The sequence below is a fragment of the Papio anubis genome, chromosome 12 (assembly GCF_008728515.1).
Source record: "Papio anubis isolate 15944 chromosome 12, Panubis1.0, whole genome shotgun sequence".
In the NCBI taxonomy this organism is placed as follows: domain Eukaryota; kingdom Metazoa; phylum Chordata; class Mammalia; order Primates; family Cercopithecidae; genus Papio; species Papio anubis.
This window is the reverse complement of record NC_044987.1, coordinates 17,205,214-17,226,279: the sequence shown is the minus strand read 5'-3', so window position 1 is coordinate 17,226,279 and position 21,066 is coordinate 17,205,214. Positions and strand designations below refer to the sequence as shown.

General features: G+C 46.4%; 1 protein-coding gene across 13 annotated transcripts in view; it reads left to right on the top strand.

Annotated features, from left to right (window-relative positions):
• The window catches only part of CEP164 (centrosomal protein 164), a 98,311-nt gene that overhangs the window by 5,758 nt on the left and 71,487 nt on the right, over positions 1-21,066 (top strand). For 9 of the 13 annotated variants that reach the window (XR_637864.2, XR_002517241.2, XM_009187368.2 and 6 more), the window contains exons 1-2: positions 5,699-6,012; positions 16,733-16,835. Coding sequence is in view for 9 of the 13 variants with exons in the window: in XM_009187368.2 (XP_009185632.2) it covers positions 16,754-16,835 (82 nt within the window). In the remaining 4 variants the exon portion in view is untranslated. Of the gene's footprint in view, positions 1-5,395; positions 6,013-16,731; positions 16,836-21,066 lie in introns of those variants that run through there. The other 4 variants (XM_009187360.4, XM_017948984.3, XM_009187366.4 and 1 more) reach the window with 4 other exon arrangements.

Genomic DNA, 21,066 nt, shown 5'->3' with positions numbered 1-21,066 from the left:
TATTTTGAGGTGGAGTGTCACTCTGTTGCCCAGGTTGTAGTGCCGTGGCATGATCTTGGCTCACTGCAACCTCCACCTCCCAGGTTCAAGGGATTCTCCGGCCTCAGCCTCCCAAGTAGCTAGGACTACAGGTGTGTAACACCACGCCTGGCTAATTTTTTGTATTTTTAATAGAGACATCGTTTCACCATGTTAGCCAGGATGGTCTCGATCTCCTGACCTTGTGATCCTCCCACCTCGACCTCCCCAATGCTGGGATTATAGGCCTGAGCCACTGCACCCGGCCTACTTTATGCATTTATAATTTCTTTGTGGTAAGGACATTCAAAAGCCTCTCTTCTAGCTATTTTGAAATATACCATATCAGTGTTACTGTTAACCATTGTCACCCTACTGTGCAATAGGATACTGGAATTTATTCCTCCTTTTCCTTTTCCTTTTTCTTTTTTTTTGAGACAGAGTTTTACTCTTGTTGCCCAAGCTGGAGTGCAATGGCACGATCTTGGTTCACTGCAACCTCAGCCTCCCAAGTAGCTAAGATTATAGGCATGTGCCACCACACCTGGCATATTTTCTGTGTGTGTGTACATATATATATATATATATATATTTTTTTTTTTTTTTTTTTTTTTGGAGATGGAGTCTTATTCTGTCACCCAGGCTGGAGTGCAGTGGCGTGATCTCGGCTCACTGCAACCTGCACCTCCCAGGTTCAAGCAATTCCCCTGCTTAAGCCTCCCAAGTAGCTGGGACTACAGACACACACCACTATGCCCAGCTAATTATTTGTATTTTATTCCAATATTTTGTAATATTTTTGATGTTTTACTGTGTTGCCCAGGCTGGTCTCGATCTCCTGAGCTCAGGCAATCTGCCCACCTCAGCCTCCCAAAGTGCTGGGATTACAGGTGTGAGCCACCGCACTGGCCTAATTTTGTATTTTTAGTAGAGACGGGGCTTTCTCCATGTTGACCAGGCTGGTCTTGAACTCCTGACCTCAAGTGATCCACTCGCCTCCACCTCCCAAAGTGCTGGGATTACAGGCATGAGCCACCGCACCCGGCCTATTCCTACTAATAGTAACTTTATACTCATTGACCAACCTTTCCCCATCCTCTACTCTCTTTTCCTCAGTCTGGTAACCACTGTTCTACTCTCTATGAGATCAATTTTTTTTTTTTAATTCCACATGACTGAGATCATGTGGTATTTGTCTTTCTGTGCCTAGCTTATTTCACTTAACACCATGTCCTCCAGGTTCATTCATGTTGTTGCAAATGGTAGGATTTCATGATTTTTTTTTTATGGTTGAGTGGTATATCATTGTGTATATATACCACATTTTCTTTATGCATTCATCTGTTGTTGGACAGCTGGATTCATTGCCTATCTTGGGTAGTGTAAATAATGCTGCAATTAACATGGGGGTTCTGAAATATTTTTAACACACCAATTTCATTTCCTTTGGATATATACCGAGTAGTGGGATTGCTGGATTGTGTGGTAGTTCTATTTTTAATTTTTTGAGGAACCACCATACAGTTTCCATGGTGATGGTACTAATTTACAGTCCCACCAACATTTTAAGTATTCCCTCTTCTCCATATCCTTACCAGCCCTTGTTTTCCTTTGTTTGCTTTATTGTAGCCATTTTAACTGGAATGAAGTGGTATCTCATTGTGGTTTTGGTTTGCATTTCCCTCAAGGTTAGTAATGTTGAACATTTTTTTCATGTACCTGTTGGCCATTTGTATATCTTCTTTTGAGAAATGTCTTTTAAGGCAGTTTGCCCATTTTAAAATCTGTTTATTTGTTTTTTTTTCTCTTTTTTTGGCTGTTGAGTTGTAAGAGAAAGTTCTAATAGTGGTTTCTGACCTAGGAGTAGGGAAAAAATTTGTCATCAGTTCTTTCCCATCTTTGAAATATGACTTCTTAATGTTCATCCTTACTGTAGAAGATAACCTATGAGCGAAGTCCTATCTCTCTTCTTCAGTCTTTGAGTATATTACTGGTATATCATTTAGTGTGTCAGGCTGGGCACAGTGGCTCATGTTTGTAATCCCAGTACTTTGGGAGGCCTAGGCAGGCAGATCACCTGAGGTCAGGAGTTCCAGACCAGCCTGGTCAACATGATGAAACCCCGTTTCTACTAAAACTGCAAAACTTAGCCAGGTGTGGTGGCGCATGCTTGTAGTCCCAGCTACTTGGGAGGCTGAGGCAGGCGAATCGCTTGAACTCAGGAGGCAGAGATTGCAGTGAGCTGAGATTGCACCACTGCACTTCAGCCTGGGCAACAAACTCCCTCTCAAAAAAAAAAAAAAAAAAAAAAGTGTGTCATTTTTGTTATTTTCCCCCCAAAGTCTTACTTTTTAAATTATATTTGCCTTGGGGACATTTTATAAATTGGCTTGCATTTCCGAGTACAAACCTATGGGGAAACCTGATAAAATGCAAATTGTTGATCTGTGTGAATAGCATCTCTTATTTTATTAGCTCTTCCCATGAGACAGCAAGGAACCCATGCTAAGGCACAAGAGTTAAGCATTTGGATGGCAATTAAAATCTACAGGGCTGGGCGTGGTGGCTCATGCCTGTAATCCCAGCACTTTGGAAGGCCGAGGCAGGTGGATTACCTGAGGTCAGGAGTTCAAGACCAGCCTGACCGACATGGTGAAACCCCGTCTCTACTAAAAATACAAAAATTAGCCTGGCATGGTGGTGACAGAGTAAGACTGTGCCTCAAAAAACAAACGAACAAACAACAAAAAACCAGACTGATTGCAAAGATTGCAAATTCTTAGATATAGGGACCAAGTCTACAAATGGTTTTTTGAATCTCTGTTTTGTACAGGTTTGTGGGAGATGAGCTGGTGAGCCTTAGAGTTCCTTCCCAGTCTGGTCCCTTTGGCCCCTCAGTGAGACATTTATTTATTTATTTATTTATTTATTTATTTATTTATTTATGAGACAGAATCTCCCTCTGTTGCCCAGGCTGGAGTACAGTGGCGTGATCTTGGCTCACTGCAACCCCTGCATCTCGGGTTCAAGCGATTCTCCTGCCTCAGCCTCCCAAGTAGCTGGGACTACAGGTGTGTGCCACCATGCTCAGTGAATTTTTGTGTTTTTAGTAGAGACAGGGTTTCGCCATGTTGGCCAGGCTGGTCTCGAGCTCCTCACCTCAGGTGATCCACCTGCCTCACCTTCCCAAAGTGCTGGGATTACAGGTGTGAGCCACTGTGGTCTGGCCTATGTTTTTCTTTTTTTGAGACAGAGCTTCGCTCTTGTCACCTAGGGTGGAGTGCAGTGGTGAGATCTTGGCTCACTGCAACTTCCACCTCCTGGGTTCAAGCGATTCTCCTGCCTCAGCCTCCTGAGTAGCCGGGATTATAGGTGCCTGCCACCACAACCAGCTAACTTTTGTATTTTTAGTAGAGATGGGGTTTCACCATGTTGGCCAGGCTGGTCTCAAACTCCTGACCTCAGGCGATCTGCCCGCCTCGGCCTCCCAAAATGCTGGGATTACAGGTGTGAGCCACTGTGACCGGCCAAGACTTTTAAAGAAGATGGAGAGAAAGGGGGTTAATGATTTGTCATTTATAGTAAGAATAAAGGAAGTATAGGCATAACTGCTGCAGAAAGATTTAAATTTAAACATGACGACGTCAATCTAAATAACAGAGAGGGAAACTCCAAAAGAAAATTGTATTTATTTAGAAGTAGCATTGCAATAGGTATATACATGCCATAGAGGCTGGGCAAGTAGGAATTTTTTTGTTTTTGAGATGGAGTGTCACTCTTGTTGCCCAGCCTGGAGTGCAACATCATGACCTTGGCTTACCACAAACTCCACCTCCTGGGTTCAAGCAATTCTCCTCTCTCAGCCACCTGAGTAACTGGGATTACAGGCATGTACCACCACGCCTGGCTAATTGTGTATTTTTTAGTAGAAGCAGGGCTTTCCCATGTTGGTCAGGTTGGTCTTGAACTCCTGACCTCAGGTGATCCACTTGCCTTGGCCTCTCAAAGTTCTGGGATTACAGGCGTGAGCCACTGTGCCTGGCTCAATTAGGTTTTTTTTTTTTTTTTTTTTTTTAAGATGGAGTCTTTCTCTGTTGCCCAGGCTGGACTGGAGTGCAGTGGCTTGATATGGGCTCATTGCAACCTTCACCTCCTGGATTTAAGCGATTCTCCTGCCTCAGCCTCCTGAGCACCTGGGACTACAGGCGCGTGCCACGATGCCCAGCTAATTTTTGTATTTTTAGTAGAGACAGGGTTTCATCATATTGGCCAGGCTGGTCTCAAGTTCCTGACCTTCGGTGATCCACCCGCCTTGGCCTCCCAATGTGCTGGGATTACAGGCGTGAGCCACCGTGCCTGGCAAAGTGCTAGGATTACAGATATGAGCCACCAGGCCTGGTCGATAGTTTTTGCTATCAGGTATTCATACATGAGAACCCTCTCTTCATGGTCTTCCCTGGCTCCATGTGTCAGGGTTTTAACACAAATGACTCTATTTTGATTTTGATAATTTTCACAAGGAATATGCTCTGTATATTCCAACAATCTGAGTTTCTCATCCTGGAATCAGCCCCTGAGTGGCACTGGGACTATCCTGAGTCGGCTACATCTCTAGAACCTGTCAGGAGCAGCTCTGTGAGTTTGGCCTCATCATCTTCCCTTCAACTAGCAGCATCTCTATTTGTCTGTTTTTCCGTTTTCCTATTGATGTAATGGGCAGAACTGTCTTTGCCCCTCTTAACTTCTCTAGGAGGTTGGAGACATATGAGAGAAAGAAAGATTTGCCCTCTGTGCAAGCAAAACTAAAACTCTTCGGAATTATATTAGTAGCAACCTTTCTGCCAGACAGAGTGTGTGGAGGAGCTATACATTGTGTCACTTTTTTCCTTCTTCAACAGACTCTTTGAAATAGTTATAACAGACATTACTATACCCATCTTGCAGACATAAAAACTGAATCCTGGGCTTTGGTGAAAAGGTGGATAGTAGAAAATAGGTTTAAGTCCTGGTCAGGTGCTCATTGGTTTAATAGGAGCATAGGAGAGCCATTTTTTTTTTTTTTTTTTTTTTTTTTGCCAGGAGAGATGGGGAGTGGGGGCGTCTCCATTACCTTACATTCACATTTGTTTTGTTGATTAAAGGAACAATGGGTTGATTATTGATGGCCACTGTATTATTCACCTGATGTTAATCATACTCCTAACAAATGATCAATAAATTGTCTTAGATAATTCACGTTACTATACTCTGTATAATCCTTCTCTGCCCTGGCAGAAATCCTCACGTCTAAACTTGGGCTCCTCTTTTTTTTCTTTTTTTTTTTTAATTAAGTAGAGATGGGGTTTCACCATTATGGTCAGGCTGGTCTCGAACTCGTGACCTCAGGTGATCCATCCGCCTCGGCCTCCCAAATTGCTGGGATTATAGGCGTGAGCCACTGCGCCCAACCAATGAGGTTCTCTTTTAACCTTTTGCGGATTCCCATTATCTATCTTAAACTACACTCCCATCGTGCAACGGAAAACGGACAGAGCTCCTGCGTGCCCCAAGGGACTTCGAGCCAATCCATTGTCAGAGCTCTCAGCCGGCGACCTATTGGCTCCGGCTGGAGGCGGGACTCTCGGTTGCTAGGCGGTACCTCTTCCGGAAGTGTTTGTTGCGCGCTGCAGGGCAACATCCCGGCGTCCCTGGAAGCGGGGGGAGCGGGTGGGTGTCGGGTGGCGTTGGGGGAGCTGCGCCTCGCCCAGAGCCTCGCCCGGAGCCTTCCGGGGTGGGGGATAGTTGAGGACCTCATCGAGGGAGGGGTTGGGCGGCGGGGAAGGGAGCGTGGCGGGGGTGCAGAGGCACGCTCTCAAGCCAACCAGCTTGATGCGCTCGAGTGTGGGCGGGGACTGAGGGAAGAAGAGAAAAACTGACTGCCAGGCGACAATTCCTCCGTTTGAAATCTCGCCGGCTCCTGAGCGGGCCACCAGGCCCGGGCTGGGGGTCTGGCGGGTGAGTGAGCAGCGCGTCGGGATGCGGGAGAGGGGCATTGGGCACGGGGCGCTGGTTTGCTTGCTCTGTTCATCGTCGGCGAGTGAGGCTAGGCCTTCCGAAGCTCGCTGGGATACATCTGTGGCAGACTCCCCCCCGGGTCCAAATCCCGGGCTAGCCTAACCTTATGCCATCTTTTAACCAGCGGGGAAAGTTGGAAAGCTTTTTTGTTTTTTCCTTTTCTTGCACTGATTTAAAAAATCTCCCTCTACCTCTGGCACCTCTCTCCTCACTTGGCTTCCGCGACTCCCTGTCCGTCCTCCTAACTCAGTCCTTTGCAGTAGAAAGCCCTCCCTTCTACTTAGCCGCACTCCATGTCTTGCGTTATCAGCTTTTCAGCGTTGACTCCCCAGACTACTCCAGCCAGACCTCTTTCCTGAGCTCAGACCTACTTACTGTCATCGTCAGCCTTCCCCGGTCCCTCCGATCTGTTTCTCCTCTTGTATTTCTTATCTCTTGAAGGGCTTCACCATTCACTCAGCCAAGTCTGTCCCTAGAATCGATTCATCTAATACGTACAGCAAACATTTGTCGGACTTGTCCTATCTTCCAGGCAGTGTAGTAGGTGGGGCTGCCTATTGAACGAGGCATAGAAATGAACGGAAAATCACAGTGTTCTGGCTTTAGTGCTCTGATTTCCCTCCTCTCTCCCGAAGTTCAAGTCCTGTATTCTGCCTCTTAATTTCCCTAGAATCTGGCCCTTCTTTTCCATCCTCACAGCCACTGACTTAGTTCATAATTTCTTGCTTGTGCTTTCAGGATAACTTCCTAAGTGGTCTCTCTGCCTCAGTTCTTGTCCTCCTGTAATTAGTTCTTATGCAGCTGTCAGAATCATTTATTTATTTTAGAGACAGAGTCTTGCTGTGTTGCCCAGGCTGGAGTGCAGTTGCTATTCACTGGTGTGACCCTAGCACACTGCAGCCTCAAACTCTTGCCCTCAAGCCATCCCCATCAGTCTCCTGAGTAGATGGGACTACAGGCATGCACCGCCGTTCTTGGCCAGAATCGTCTGTCTGAGCTACAGATCTGATCATGCCAGTCGCCTTTGTGAGATCCTGTGATGGCCCCTCATCATTTACGGGATAGAGCCTCAGTTCTTCCAGGCCCTTTATAATATGCTCTTGCCTATGATTCTAGCTAGAGCTCTCTCTTGCCACTCCTCCCACTATCCCTTGCCCTTTGGTCATGTCAGAATGGTTGAGTTCGGTCTTTGGAGTCAGACATGGATACATATGCTGCTCTACCGTTTATTAGCTGTGAAACCTTGGGCAAGTTTTTTTTTTTTTTTTTTTTTTTTTGAGACGGAGTCTGGCTCTGTCGCCCAGGCTGGAGTGCGGTGGCCGGATCTCAGCTCACTGCAAGCTCCGCCTCCCGGGTTTACGCCATTCTCCTGCCTCAGCCTCCCGAGTAGCTGGGACTACAGGCACCCGCCACCTCGCCCGGCTAGGTTTTTGTATTTTAGTAGAGACGGGGTTTCACCATGTTGGCCAGGCTGGTCTGGATCTCATTATCCGCCCACCTTGGCCTACCAAAGTGCTGGGATTACAGACATGAGCCACTGCGCCCGGCCTTTTTTTTTTTTTTAAACTTTGCTAAGCCTCAGTTTCCTTATTTGAAAAGTGAAGATAATCTCTATTTTGCTGAGAGGATGAGGTGAGATGATATATATAGAGCACTTAGTACAGTTCCTGGAACATAGGAAGTGTTCAGTGACTATAAACTTTTGTTGTCATAATTCTTTGCACCCACCATATGCTTTTCTTCTTTTTTGCCTTTGTACATGTTGTTCCTCTGCTGTGAATTCCCTTACTCCGCTTATCCTGGGGAGCGTCTGCTTATCCTTCAAGAACTATCTTAATGTCCTCTACTCTGTGAGGCTTTCCCTGATCTTCCTAAGATTATTTGCCCTTACCTTTGTGTTCTGTTATATATTATGTTACTTCCTTTAATGCATGTAACACATTTTGTAGTCATGTGTTTACGTGTTTGGCTTCCCAGGTAGGCTGAGCTCACTTTCAGGGCCATGTGTAAGCAGGTTTGTAGCCCTAACACATCGCACAATGTCTGGCCCATGTGTGGATGTTCCATAAGTGATTAATTGGCGCAGTGACTCACGCCTGTGATCCCAGCACTTTGGGAGGCCAAGGTGGGCGGATCACCTGAGGTCAGGAGTTCGAGACTTGGCCAACATGGTGAAACCCCATCTTTTATTAAAAATACAAAAATTAGCCAGGCGTGGTGGCAAGCGCCTGTAATCCCAGCTACTCATGAGGCTGAGGCAGGAGCATCGCTTGAACCTGGGAGGCAGAGGCTGCAGGGAGCAGAGATCGCGCCATTGCACCCCAGCCTGGGTGACTCTGTCTCAAAAAAAAAAGAAAAAAAAAAGTGATTACTTAATGTCTGAATGGCCTTAACTTACATTGCCTGGTTCTGGATATGTCCTTTGGAGCAAGGTAGAATAAGCCCTTTAAATATGTGAATAGCAATAATAATAATGTATGTGTCTAACATTTATTGAGATTTTAGTATATTTTAAGCACTTTACATATATTGAATCATATAAGTCTCACAACACATTGTGATGGATATTGTTGTTACTCTCATTTAATAGATGAGAAAACTGAGACTGCCCAGCTAGTAAGAGGCAGAGCTGGGATTCAATGCCAAGAATGTTCCAAAGCCTTTGCTCATTACCGCTGCGTAATCAACTCTAACATGTTCCACCTTCTCCCCATTGCCTTCTCCAGTCAATCTTTTCTGTGGTCAACCTTTGTAATAGTTGGAGCAGGATGGAAGAAATAAATATACAGGGAACCCTCATTATGCCTATGAGTATATATGCTCTGTTAGGGTGCAGATGTGCAGAACTCTAGCTATGCTGACAAAGTACAGAGCCAGGTAGCCACGATATTGAAGGACTGGGAAACAGTGATACGTATTGAATGGAAGGGAACTGGGAATACTTAGCTTACTTTAGCTAGAGAATCCTGGGGTGCCCCCCGATGAACAGAAGGTAGACTTGAGGTATCAGGGAACATTTTTTAGAACCTGATTATTGGCTTACTATTAGACCTTCTGGTAGTTAAGAATTATCTATGGAATTGAAAATAGAATCTATAGTACTAGCTAAATTTGTGTAACATTTTCTGTATACAGGGACTGTGCTAGGCACTTTATAAGTGTTTCATTTTACTCTCAGGCTTTTTAATTTTTATTAAGATTGTTTGAATTATACACATGCAGTTGTTGAGGCTGAGAGAGGTGAAGCACCTTGCCTAAGGCCATACAGCTGCTAAGTGAGGGAGCTGGAATTTGAATCCAGGTCTTCTGTCTCCAAAGCTGGTGCTTTGACCACTATGCTGTCTGTCACTGAAAGCACAGAGAGGAAAATTTTAGTATGGGAAGAAAGATGGACCAGAACTACTGAGGGCCTTCCTAGCTCCTGAGATTCCTTGTGTGTGTGTGTGTGTTTTTTTTTTTTTTTTTTTTCAGATAGGGTTTCACTCTGTTGCCCAGGCTGGAGTATGGTGGTGCAATCATAGCTCACTGCAGCCTGGAACTCCTGGTCTCAAGTGATCCTCCTGCCTCTGCCTCCCACTTTACACTCTTTATGTAACTCTGTCTTCTTTTCCATCTGATCACATAGCTCCTGCCTCAGCCTTCCGAGTAGCTGGGACCACAGGTGCACGCCACCATGCCTGGCTTTCTTTTTTTTTTTTGGAGACAGGGTTTCACTGTATTGCTCAGGCTGGTCTTGAACTTCTAGGCTCAAGTGATCCTAGGCCTTGGTCCCCCACAGTGTTGGGATTACAGGTGTGAGCCATCACACCTGGCCTATTCCTTGGTTTTGTATTAGCAGTTACAGCAGTAACTGAGCTCTGACAGCTTACATAGGCTTATTTTAGGCTTCATTGGAAAATTCCAGAGGAGGAGACCTGGCCCTCAGAAGTTTGTGGTTTAACAGGAGAGGTAAAACACATTTTCATGAAAAAAGTAATATTGGCTGGGCGTGGTGGTTCACTCCTGTAATCCCAGCACTTTGGGAGGCCGAGGCGGGCAGATCACCTGAGGTTGGGAGTTTGAGACCAACCTTACCAATGTGGAGAAACCCTGTCTCTACTAAAAAAATACAGAATTAGCCAGGCGTGGTGGCACATACTTGTAATCCCAGCTACTCAGGAGGCTGAGGCAGGAGAATCGCTTGAACCCGGGAGGTGGAGGTTGCAGTGAGCTAAGATCATGCCATTGTACTGCCTGGACAACAAGAGTGAAACTCCTCCATCTCAAAAAGAAAGAAAGAAAGAAAGAGAGAGAGAGAGAGAGAGAGAAAGAGAGAAAGAGAGAAAGAAAGAAAGAAAGAAAGAAAGAAAGAAAGAAAGAAAGAAAGAAAGAAAGAAAGAAAACAGTAATATTGAGAGTAATCTGCCTGGGAACACATGAAACTTATGAGCTCAGTGCTGAGGTGGTTCTGGGTTGACAGGTGAGGATGAGGTTGGCCGGGAAGGCTTCCTGGAGGAAATGCATGAGCCATTCCTTTTTTGCCTGATTCTGAGATTGGTAGGAGATGCATGAGTGCAGTTGGATGACCCCTCCCAACTCTGTGGCTCACAGAAGGTCTCAGGCTAGGCAGCAAGTAGATCTCACTGGGTTTCATCTGATCTGTTGGTAACTGCTATATAGTGAACAATGTTGAGGGTTCTGAGGCCATGTCTAGGGTGCCATGATTGACTAGTGATGTCCCTCACAGTTTTAGTCCTAGAGGAAAATATTAGGACATGTCCTATTTATTTGCCACAGCAGATCTAAGGGCTGCTTTTTCTTTTGTTTTTTTTTGAACATGGAGTCTCGCTCTGTCTCTCAGGCTGGAGTGCAGTGGCGCAATCTCAGCTCGCTGCAAGCTCCATCTCCCGGGTTCACACCATTCTCCTGCCTGAGCCTCCCAAGTAGCTGGGACTACAGGTACCGGCCACCATGCCTGGCTAATTTTTTGTATTTTTAGTGGAGACAGGGTTTCACCGTGGTCTTGATCTTCTGACCTCGTGATCCACCTGCCTCGGCCTCTCAAAATGCTGGGATTACAGGCGTGAGCCACCGCACCCGACCGAAGGGCTGCATTCTTATTTATTTATTTATTTGTTTCTTTGTTTGTTTTAGAGACAGGGTCTTGCTCCATCACCCAGACTGGAGTGCAGTGGTGTTAGAGCTCATTGTAGCCTTGAACTCCAGGACTCAAGGGATCCTCCCACCTGGGTCCCCCAAGTAGCTGGGACTACAGGTGTGTGTCACCATGCATGGCTGATATTTTTAATTTTTTTGTAGAGACAGGGTCTCACTGTGTTGACCCAGCTAGTCTCAAACTCCTGGCTTCAAGTGATCCTCCTGCCTTAGCCTCCTAAAGCCCTGTTATTACACGTGTGAGCCACGGTGCCTGGCCCAACGGCTGCATTCTTAGACATCTCATCCTCTCTGTTACCACTCCAGCTCAGGTTACCATTGCCTCTTACCTAGCCTAGCTCGTGGTTTTCTACCTTATCTCTGCATCAGCCCTGATTTTCTTCTTTCCAATCTGGCCTCTGCTTTAGGGTGTACTCTTAGTAGCTTCTGGAGTAATTTTTCAAAATGTGTTATCTGGAAAAACCATTTCCTGGCTTCCGTTTCTCTCTCTTTTTTGAGACAGGGCCTTGCTCTGTCACTGAGGCTGGCGTGCAGTGGCACAATCAAGGCTCACTGCAGCCTTGACAACCTGGACTCAAGCGATCCTCCCACCTCATTCTCCCACATAGCTGGGCCTATAGGTATACACCACCACACCTGGCTAATTTAAAAATTTTTTTTTTACAGGGTAAGACAGGGCCGTCTTAAGTTGCTCAGGGTGGTCTCGAACTCCAGGGCTCAAGTGATCCTCCCTCCTTGGCCTCCCAAAGTGCTGAGATTACCGGCGTGAGCCACTGTGCCCAGCCCTAGTTCTCTTATGATAAAGGCCAAGTCTGCATGGCCTGGCTCCCACTGGCCTCCCCAGCATCATCTCCAGCTGTGCTGCTTCTCGCCTAGTGTTGCCTTCTGCTGAAGGACTTTCTCATGCGTCTATTAGAACACACTTTCCTTATTTTCTTTGTCTAGTGAATACCTACTCATCCTTCAGTTCTCAGTGTAGGCATCATCTAAATCAGGCTTATTTCCTTCAGAGCACTTCCCTTGGTTCTAATTATACATTTCTCTGTGACTGATTGGTTTGTCTCCCTCCCTTCCCAGACTAGCTCAAGAGTAGCAGCAGCTGAATCTGGTTTTAATCACGATTGCATCTCTAGCGCCTAGAAATAAATGCATGTGGTAGGTGCCCAATAAATATTCCTGGAATGACTAGATGGTCTTTGGTAGCCATCCTGCTACTGCATACAGGCAAATAGATAGGACTTCTCTTCCCATGTTCCTTTTTTCTTTAACTCATTGCGCTTTTGGACCTGTCCTTGCCCACATCTTTTCTAGAGCCAGAAAAGGTAAGGAAAGAAGGTAGAATACAACTCATCCATATTTTAATTTTTTTCTGGCATAACATTTATTTGAATTTGGATGATCCATGAATTCAGATTTTCCAGAGTTTTCCTGATCTTTAAATAGTTAAATATATCACCGGGCATGGTGGCTCATGCCTGTAATCCCAGCACTTTGGGAGGCCAGGCCCGGTGGATCACCTGTGGTCAGGAGTTTGAGATGAGCCTGGCCAACATGGTGAAAACCCATCTCTACTAAAAATCCAATTAGCCGGGCATGGTGGTGGGCGCCTGTAATCCCAGCTACTCGGGAGGCTGAGGCAGGAGAATAGCTTGAACCCGGGAGGCGGGTTGCAGTGAACCAAGAACACGCCACTGCACTCCAGCCTGGGTGACAGAGGGAGACTTCGTTTCAAAAAAAAGAAAAAAAAAAAGTAAATATAGATAATTACGTATGTAGCGAATTAGTCTTTTTGCCATGCTGACAGAGACTACCTGTCCTCTGCTTTATGGAGATGGGACGTATCTAGGGGATAGTATTTCTCAAATGCAGAATTTCTCAAATTCTCTGGGGTAGTTAAGACAGTACCTCATATAGAGTACATGCTTGAGAAGTGCTTATTCACCCCAATGTTCAGGCCACCACTGGGCCCTTCCTGCCCATGGATTCTTTCCTTTTCTCTTCTCCTCTCCCTAAGAGGATTAAAGATTCAGGTGACTCTGTAAGCCACTGGGCAGTGGGCCCCATCTGCCACCCTGGTTCCTGGTCCTTTTCTGCTCAGCTTTTTAGAGTCAGCAGTGGTCAGGCCTATGTCACCTCTGACTGTGCATGTAGCACAGTGGGGCATCATATCTGCAGGATGTTACGGGTTCTTCTGAGGGTTGGTAGCACATTCCCACTTCAGCTTATGTACTGCTGAAAGAAGCCCTTTTTCTTTGGTGTTTTCCTCCTGCTTGGAGGTGGCATGGTGGGAATGAGAGGGGCAGAAGCTGGCTTCCTTCAAGTTCAGTGCACTGACAAAGGGAACCATGTCTTGTGAGTCCTAAGGCAGGACTCCTGTTGCCCACCTCTTAGCTATCATGGTACAGAGAGGGGGACCACAGTAAACAGTCCCTGATGGAACCTTTGTTGCTTGTCAAGGGTCTCTAGGAAACTTGGAATAGATTCAGAGTCTCCAGATCCAGCCGTTTCCTGAATACTCTTTCCAGGCCAGATCCTGACTTTTTTTTTTTTTAACCAGAGAAATAATTTTATTTGGACTGACAGCTGGAGAACAAGAATAGGACCTGAGACAGCATACTGGGCTAAGGAGGAGAGGTGAGGTTCCAAAACGGCAGTCAAAGCTCATCAACCGAATGGACTCTACTTCCCAGCAACCTTGCACTGAGTGCAACCAACAGAAGGCCTGCTGGGGAATGTATTTGCCACTGAATTCCCCAAGTATGCCAACATTACAAAAAAAGATAGAGGTTTTTCATCATAATTATATTTCCACAAACCTCCCCAATCACAAGTATTATAAGCAGAAGTAAAAAAAATCACATTTTACAGATCTCAAACTTGTCTTCAACATTTAGTTCATCGTCTTCAAAAAAAAATAGCTCCCCTGCTAAACTCATTAACTGTATCATCTATCTAAGCAGCAAGAAGATGGCCAGGCCATGGCAATCCTCTTCCCATTTTCCCTAGCCACTCAGGGTTCAACAGCAGGGTAAGGCTCAGGTGCGGATAGCGGGTGGGGAGCACAAGGGCTACTCTCCCCCAGTGCAGCATGGCATCTGAAGCCTGATGGGGAAAGCAGAACTGGTGAGACTTGAGGGAAGGGTCCAGGGCCTGTATTTAGTCAGAGTCACTGCTGGAAGAGGAGGAGGAATGCTTGCCATGCTTGTGGTGCTTGTGCATCTTTTTATGAGCTTTCTTCATTTTCTTCTGCCTCTTCTTGTCCATCATCACTGCTGGTCTGACCATGCCAGGAGCCAAGGGATTCGCAGGAGGGATTCCAGGGGCAGGTGGTGGGTATGGAGGAGGGTAGGGACCCGAAGGTTGGCATCCTGGATACCCTGGCTGTTTCACAGGATGAGGGGCCCCATGTCGGGGGAAAGCTGGATTGCCCTTGGGAGCTCCTGGGGGAGGACAGGGGCCTGGGGGAAAGGGTGGATTGATAGGTGGTGGGTGGGCAGGATTGGAACCTCCAGGGCACCTAGTGCTGAGGGGGATATGGATTTGACCCTGGGTGTCCGGCGTTGGGATTCCACATGTTTAGGTGTGTCCTCCAGCCTTTCCACGGCCCCCTGGGCTTGATGCGTTCTCCCAGATCCTAACCTTTTTAATGGCTGGGCCTTTCTGCTTGAAGAGGGCCATTTCATCCTTGCTGCTCTAGGAGGAACAGTGGCAGCTTTTGAGGAGGTAGGGACTGGAGAGGTCAGGACTTGTGGCTCTAGACTCCTGTTGGTCACATCTGGTGTGGCCAACTGCTCTGCAGATCAGGGAGGTGCTCTGAGCAGGGCTGTGTGTGGCAGCAGTTTCCCAGGCGACCTGCTTCATTCATCAGGCTGCAGCACGGGAGCTGCCATGGGGAGAGTTGGTGGGAACTGGGGTCCTGAGGTAGGGGTGGGAAGAGAGGAGCAATTCTAGAAGTGCACCGACTTGTCAGTTGAAGAATTTGGCGCCGCCCCATCCCTGGAGCTAGAAACCTTGGGTTCTGTCTTAGCTTGGGCTGCCATAACACAATACCGTAGACTAGGGGGCTCAAACAGCAGAAATCTCTTTTCTCATAGTTTTGGAAGCTAGAAGGCCCATATCAAGGTCTCTTCCGGGTTCCTGCCTTGCAGACAGCTGCCTTCTTGCTGTGTCCTCATATGGCAGACACAGAGCTCTAAGCCACTAGGCAGTGGGCCCCATCTGCCACCCTGGTTCCTGGTCCTTTCTCTCTTTCTCTCTTTTTAATCCTATCAGGCCATTTAACCTTAATGACCTCATTTAACCTTAATTACCTCCTAAAGATCCAGTCACATTGTGGATTAGGGCTTCAATATGTGAATTTTTCTTACTTTGAGAGGCTGAGGCGGGAGGATTGCTTGCGCCCAGGAGTTCAAGACCAGCCTGGGCAACATAGTGAGACACCATCTCTGTTAAAAAAAAAACCAAAAAAACCCCCAATATATACGTATGTGAATTTTGGAGGGATGTAGCTCCTTTCCACTCTTTCCCTCATATCCTGGTCCTATTAAGCTTAACATCACTGGGTCCGTTCTGACTGTCCCTTCTTCATTCCCCTGCTTCTGCCCTAGTTAAAACCCTCATCATCTTGCCCCTGGGCAGCAGCCTTCTCAGGTGGTTTTCCTGACACCAGTCTCTAATTTCTCCAATCCAGCTGTGCCAGTCCTGCCAGACTTCTTGTCCTAAAAAAAAAGGCCACCCTGTGATGCTTTGTTTCACCAGAGCCCTCAGCGCCTCCCCTCTGCGGTAGGACAGGGTGGAGGCTCTTCAGCATGGTCTGCGAGGCTCTGTGTGAGCAGCCGGTCACACGCTGGTATCCGCACTCGGGAACACCTGTCTGTACGAGACGCTCCCTCTGTCTAGAATGCCTTTCTCCACCGTCAGAATTCTTGTCAGCCTTCCTTCCTTCCTTTCTGTGGGGGAATTTTTTGCCCTTATCTTAGTACTCCCAGAACAGGAAGCTTTTTTCCCTTCTGCCTTCTGCCGCTCTTGAGGTCGTTCCCGCCACTGGATTGTAAGCTTCCTGAGGGCATTTTGGATATGAATCGAGACATCCAGATAGGAATATGTGTTGAGATGGGGGTGTGCCACGGAAGTGTGCTGGTGTATGGGTGTCTGTGTGCTGCTGGTTACTTTGGTGTCCCTTGGATCTTCTACTTGGTGGTTCTGTGTTGTAATTCTTCTGTCTAGGGGAGGTACGAAGTCAAACTCTTGACAGAGCCAGGCTTGAAGATGTTTTGTGGTTCACCAAGTGTTCATCAAGCCTTTGGGAGACCTTTCCCAGGCGCAGAGCCTGTGAGCCTTGAGTTGTTGGTTTCACCCTCCACTATACCTGGCACTTGGGAAGGCCCTGGCCAAATTGCTGTGCAGGGTCTGGTTTGATCCAGATGCTCCATGACCCAGGGCCGTCTTTTCCCCTATTAAGCTTGGTCACTGATTTTCTCTTTTGGTGGGGGTTTCTGGAATCTAGGTGTTTGAGCCCAGATGAGTCATGGCTGGACGACCCCTCCGCATAGGAGATCAGCTGGTTCTGGAAGAAGATTATGATGAGACCTACATTCCTAGTGAGCAAGGTAACAAGTCTGCGAAGAGGCCTCTGGTGTATTGTGTTTGTTTTTTGAGGACAGGGATTATGTCTGGTTTATTTTTGTTCTTTCAGTGCAAAGTATGGTACATGTACAGAGTTGCTTAGTGTATTTGGGTTAGGTCAGATGTGAGCCTAGCTTGGCCTCTTGCCTGTTTTTTTTTTTTCAGTTTCTTTCTGTTGCCCAGACTGGAGTGCAGTGGCGTGATCTCAGCTCACTGCAACCCCTGCCTCCTGGGTTCAAGTGATTCTCTCACATCAGCCTCCCGAGAAGCTGGAACTACAGGCATGCACCACCACACCTGGCAAATTTTTGTACTTTTAGTAGAGATGGGTTTCACCATGTTGGACAAGCTGGTCTCGAACTCCTGACCTCAAGCGATCTGCCTGCCTCTGGCTCCCAAAGTGCTGGGATTACAGGCGTGAGCCACCATGCCCAGCTACTTGCCTGTTTTTGTAAATAAACCTTCATTGGAAAACAGTCACACTGGTTTATGTATTGTGGGTGGCTGCTTTTATGCTATAGCTGCAGAGATGTGTGGCTGTAAGAGAGGTATATGACCCACAAAGGCTAAAATAGTTACTATCCAGTTGTTTACAGAAAAATTTGCTGTCTCTGGGTTAGAGCAATGATTAGATTTAAATGGAAACATATTAGGGGATATCTAAATACAGTGTGTTCTGTGACCAGGGGAAACCCAATTTCCTAAACACAAACTTAGAGCAGAGTTTTTTAAACAACAATAATAACATTATTAATAACAATAACAACATAACTTATTATGTGCCAGCCTCTGTTTTAAGCACTTTACATGTATTACCTTATTACCTTTTTTTTTGTTTTTTTTTTGAGACAGCATCTCACTCTGTCACCCAGGCTGGAGTGCAGTGCTGTGATCTTGGCTCACTGCAACCTCCCCTTCCCAGGTTTAAGCAAATCTCATTCCTCAGCCTCCTGAGTAGCTAGAACTACAGGTGCCCGCCACCACACCTGGGGAACTGATTTTTGCATTTTCAGTAGAGAAGGGGTTTTACCATGTTGGTCAGGCTGGTCTCAAACTGACTTCAAGTGATCTTCCCACCTCCGCCTCCCAGAGTGCTGGGATTACAGGCGGGAGACACATGCCTGGCCCATGTATTACCTTTTCAACCCTCACTGCAACTCTCTGAGTTAGGTACTATTATTATCCCCATTTTACAGATGAGGAAACCAAGGCACAGAAAGATTAACTTCCTGTGGATATACAGTTCTATTCTTAGTGGTGTGGCTAGAATCCACCTCCAGGTATTCAAACTCTAGGGCCTGCACTTTTTGTTTTGTTTTGTTTTGTTTTTTTGAGATGAGAGTTTCACTCTGTCGCCCAGGCTGGAGGGCAGTGGCGGGATCTCTGCTCACTGCAACCTCCGCCTCCCAGGTTCAAGTGATTCTCCTGCCTTAGCCTCTCCAGTAGCTGGGACTACAGATGCATGCCACCATGCCTAGGTAATTTTTTTTGTATTTTTCAGTAGAGATGGAGTTTTGCCATGTTGGCCAGGCTGGTCTCAAACTGACCTCAAGTAATCTGCCCATCTTGGCCTCCCAGAGTATTGGGATTACAGGCATGAACCACTTGTGCCTGGCCATAGGGCCTGCACTTTGAAGCACTAAGCAGTTTTTTGGAGTGAAAGTTTCTTTGAAATTCTGATGAGTTATGATCTGGGCATACAAAGTTTGCTTATAATTCAGGTGGTTCATGGACCTGACAGCAGGGTGCACAATTCTTGCACCTCTAGGAATACATGGATCTCATGTTAAATATTGGACTGTGCTTATAGCATAGGGCATTTCTTTGTTTTCCATATTTTTGTTTATAGAGACAGTCTTACTCTGTCACCCAGGCTGGTATGCAGTGGCTCCATCATAGCTCACTGCAGCCTTGAACTCGTGGGCTCAAGTGATCCTCCCATGTAGCTAGAACTACAGGTGCATGCCATGTGTCTGGCTAATTAAAATAAATTTTTTTGTAGGGATAGGATCTCACTGTGTTGCCCAGGCTCATCTTGAACTCCTGGGTTCAAGTGATCCTCCTTTCTGGGCTTCCCAAAGTGCAGGGATTACAGACATAAGCCACTACGACTGGCCTCTTTCTTTCTTTCCTACTTTCTCTTTAGAGACAGAGTCTTGCTTTGTCGCCCAGGCTGGAGTACAGTGGCGTGAGCTTGGCTCACTACAACCTCCAGGTTCAAGTGATTCTCCTGTCTTAGACTCCTGAGTAGCTGGGACTACAGGTGCACGCCACCACACCCAGCTAATTTTTGTATTTTTAGCAGAGACAGGGTTTCACCATGTTGGTCAGGCTGGTCTTGAACTCCTGACCTCAGGTGATCTAGCCGCCTCGGCCTCCCAAAATGCTGAGATTACAGGTGTGAGTCACTGCACCTGGCCATGACCGGCATATTTCTTAAATTTGTATACATTTGGTTGCTGTTGTAAATGGAGTCAAAGGTTTTTCTAAGGATGTTTATAAAAACTTTCTTCTGCCCAGTCCAGGTATAGGCATTCTAACCTCAAGCCACCATTTTCTCTTCCTGGGTTATCTCAGTAGCTTCCTAATCAATTAGCCTTACTGCTTATAAAGCAGATCACGTCAGGGTTGTGCTTTTAGCACCCCCCACCCCCATAACTCAACATAACACCCTTGATGGGATTGCAGGGCTCTGTGACCAGGCTGTCTCTACCAGTCACATTGGAATTTTTTTTTTTTGACTCTGTCACTCAGACTGAAGTGCAGTGGCGTGAACTTGGCTTACTGAAGCCTTGACCCCTCTCCCCTGGGCTCAAGTGATTCTCCCATCTCAGCCTCCGAAATAGCTGGGACCACACAGGTGCATGCCATCAGGCCCAGCTAATTTTTGTATTTTGTTGTTAGAGATGGGGTCTTGCTGTGTTGCCCAGGCTGGTCTTGAACTCCTGGGCTCAAGCAATCCACCCACCTCAGTCTCCCAACGTACTGGGATTACAGGTGTGCATCACCATGCCTGGCTATACTGGCTTTCGGACAGTCCCCAGAGCTACCGGTTGTCACAGATCCTTTGCACCTGTGCTTCTTCTGTGTGAATGCTCTTTTTCTAGTGCTCTGCATGGCTGGCTCCTTTTGCTTGTGCAGGTTTCAGTTAACTATCAACATTGCTGAGAGGCGTTCCTTGACCATCATTTCTATTATTATTATTATTATTATTTTGAGACGGAGTTTCACTCTTGTTGCCCAGGCTGGAGTGCAATAGCTTGATTCCTTGACCATCATTTCTAAAGGAATGCTCTTCCACCCTGACGTTCTCTAGCTCATACCTTATTTACTTCCTTCATTGAGTTTATCAGAAGTTTTAATTTTTGTATATTTAACTGTTTACTTCATTGCTGGCTGTCTCTTCTACTAGAATGTAAGCTCCACAAAGGCAGTGACTAGTTTTTTTCTTATTCATGGCTCCTAGTGACTGGTACATAGGAGACACTCAAACATATTTGTGAAAAATGAATAAATTAGTCTGGTCAGTCAAGTTCCAGGCAGTCCTTTGAAAAAATATTTTCTCTTTCCTAGTTCCCAGGTATGTCAGCCTCCAAATTCTCCACTGCGATGGCTCATTGGTGATGCCCTTTTGGCCTGGGCTATCACCAGCTTAAGCATTGATGTCATTTGCATATTTATTTAATCATTTCTGGGGGTTCTGGTGACATGTTCCAATGGTTATCTCATTTATCTCTTTTACTGTACATGAGATAGCTCTTTTCTTTTTTTGAACAGGATTTCACTCTTGTCGCCCGGGCTGGAGTACAATGGCAGGATCTCAGGTCACTGCAACTGCCGTCTCCTGGGCTCAAGCAAGCGATTATCCTGCCTCAGCCCCCTGAGTAGCTGAGACTATAGGCACATGCCACCATGCCTGGCTAATTTTTGTATTTTTTATAAAGACGGGGTTTCTCCATGTTGCCCAAGCTGGTCTCAAAATCCAGAGCTCAAGTGATCTGCCCACCTTGGCCTCCCAAAGTGCTGGGATTACAGGCATGAACCACGGTGCTTAACTGAGATAGTGCTTAAGTCAGAACGTATATCTCCACTGTCTTTCAGTTCTGTGGCAAAAGAGCTTTTCTAAATACTTAATTTCCAGAGTACAAAAAAGTTTTGTTTGTTTGTTTGAGATGAAGTCTTGCTTTGTCCCCCCAGCTGGAGTATAGCCTTGAC